At 44.5% G+C, this 2,500-nt stretch overlaps 1 protein-coding gene across 1 annotated transcript; it reads right to left on the bottom strand.

Moving 5' to 3' along the window:
• Positions 1-282: 282 nt before the first annotated feature.
• LOC125038321 (pinin-like) lies at positions 283-2,017 on the bottom strand. The gene is made up of 3 exons (XM_047631789.1): positions 1,912-2,017; positions 1,637-1,716; positions 283-1,259 (listed from the first exon to the last, which is right to left on the bottom strand). The coding sequence occupies exon 3, from the start codon at positions 1,250-1,252 to the stop codon at positions 422-424; it is 831 nt and encodes a 276-aa protein (XP_047487745.1). The 5' UTR covers positions 1,253-1,259; positions 1,637-1,716; positions 1,912-2,017; the 3' UTR covers positions 283-421.
• Positions 2,018-2,500: the final 483 nt, after the last annotated feature.

Here is a 2,500-nt window from a genome sequence, read left to right as displayed (position 1 = left end):
TCCAGCCAGTTGATTTCTGTTGAGCTTTTGGGGCTTTTTTTACGGTGAACCAGAAGTCCTTTCGTCTCTAAGAGTCCCTTAACGTCGTGGATGTCCTCCTTGTTCATGGGTACAACGACGAGCCTCGTCGACTCTCGCCGTGAGGGAACAGACCGGATGAACATGTTCCAGTCTGTTGGGTAGAGAATGATCATGTCTTTCCTCTTGGCTCTTTCGATTCGAGCGTGAGCCTTGTCAGCGTCCATCATCGTGTGGCCAGGTATCAGGTACTTCAGCTCGATGCTGGAGATCCCACCCAAAGAGAAATGCAGCATTGCGGCCACGAAAAACCGATTTCGGTTTTGTCTCCCACAGCTATCAGACCACAGAATCCATCGCTTTATTGCTAGGTGGTCTTTGATGAAGAGCCGCAATGCACTGGCTACCTCCAACGCTCCTCGTCTTGCTTGTCCTTCGTGCCATGTGTAGCATCGGCATTGACCCATTTACCAAGAGCCCAAAAGGTGGCGTTGATCTGTCGACGGTCTTTTTTGGAAAACCGATCTTGGCACTTCATCCGACATTTGTCACAGGCTGCCGGACGTGGGACGTTCTTCTGAATGACGTTTCCACCCCTTGTTTTGTGGGATTTCCCACTTCGCACTAGTTTCTTCAATTTCTCCTTCTTCCTTTGATGTGGCTTTGGTTTTGACCTTTTCCTGCCTACGTAAACGCTTCCACCTTTGGTCGTTCCGGTAGCAGAATCAGCATTATCATCGTCGGATGATTCTGACGATGAGCTGGAAGGCAATGACGAGGGGCTCCTGCTGGTTGACGAACCACTGCTCGAGCTGCTTTCGGATGAAGAATCGCTGCCCGATGCCGATTCACTTCTTAAGCTGCTTTCTGACGATTCCTTGTTTTGATCCGCTCCTGGAACGTCGTTCAAGGTCTCTGCTGGGATGCTGGATGTGCTAACAGCATGCTGTTGATGAGGAAGGGGCTCTGCTTCCAGTCGTTGGGATGCAAGTTCCGGACCAGTCTTCGGTTCCATCGTTTCCAGGACTGCAATTTCTAAAGCAGGGTTAGCATCAAACGCAAGGTCTTCTTCGATTGCTTCAGTTGCTGATGGTGGTGGAGGAATAGGTGACATGTCCCAGGGAACGTCATCCATGTTGGAAGAATCAGGGTTCGTAGTAGATGACCAGGGGACTGCTCCTTCTTTGATCTTGGCCCGAGCTAGGGCCACCATCTTGTGAGCTCGGGAAGTCATGTGGAGCCTAGATGAGAGGAGAAAAAGTTTGAGAGGATGATCACACTGGAAAAAAAAAACAATCAAGCCTATGAATTTTGGGGATCTTTTCCGTTGCATGGCAAGCACTATTTTTGCACCAAATTTTCGCCAGAAATGCAGATTTTTGTGCTAAACAAGAATATAACATTCATGTTGTGGAGAAATGAAAGAGAGTTGGGGAAAAAAAAAAATAATGCTTAAAATAGTGCTTGCCATGAAATGGAAAAGACCCAATTTTTGTTAGATAATTAATCTTTTAATGTTATTTCATTCAGCATTTTTTCAAAGAGCAGAACATTCAGAAATATCTATGTATTTTTACGACCATAGTAGATAGAACGTTACGAAAGCTAGAGTTCTTACTTCTCCTTTGGCAGAGCTAGCAAAGCTGGAGTAGGATTCCGCTAGTTGCTGGATTGTTTGACTGAGTGGAAGGATGAGGGCTGAAATAAAAGAAATAAAGAATGATAATGTTTGATGGGCTCCCGATTGGACAGTGGTTGTAGTCCTAATCACTAAAACATTGTGCATCTTTCTCCGGATTCACAAAGCTTTGGCGCAGTTGGCGCTTTTCAAAGCAAAAGACTTTTATTTATTAGGTAGTTGGCGTTTTTCATATAAAATCGAACCGAACTCACCTCATTAAACGTAGTTGGCTTTTTTCAAACCAAAGATTTCCCTGAACATGCGAAGTTGGCGTTTCAGCATAAATGCGACACAGCCTTCCCCTTCCGCTTCTGAAACGCCCCTGACGGTTATACAGTCTGCGAAAACGTTGGAGAACATGGCGGCAACGAAATCTGAAAATCTTCGAAAAGTGTAGTTGGCGTTTTTTTTCTCTGACCCACAGATGTGTATGTGTCCCAGAATAAATAAAAAAATAAAAAAGTTAAAATCAATGTCTCATACAACACTAAATAACTATAAATATATCAAGAACCAAAGCATGAATATTATGGTTTAAATATATAAAATTGCATAAATATTATGCATCACTTTAGGAAACTTCCAAGGCTTTCCACATCACACCCCTCCCCAATACACTTTTCAGTGCATATGGGGGAGACTAGTACAAACATCTTGGGTCTGGAGCATTGCCTGACGGCTCCAAAGACCTTACTTCTGGTGGAACAACTCACCAGAGGGAGTTTCTGTATTTAGAGTTTCCGTTGGGGACTGTAGGGGACGAGGGAGTGGTGCAAAAAGTTTTGAAGGTATTGAAAGATG

Source organism: Penaeus chinensis, chromosome 24 (genome assembly GCF_019202785.1).
Source record: "Penaeus chinensis breed Huanghai No. 1 chromosome 24, ASM1920278v2, whole genome shotgun sequence".
In the NCBI taxonomy this organism is placed as follows: domain Eukaryota; kingdom Metazoa; phylum Arthropoda; class Malacostraca; order Decapoda; family Penaeidae; genus Penaeus; species Penaeus chinensis.
Note: the sequence above shows the minus strand (reverse complement) of the source record. Positions and strands in the feature narration are given on the sequence as shown.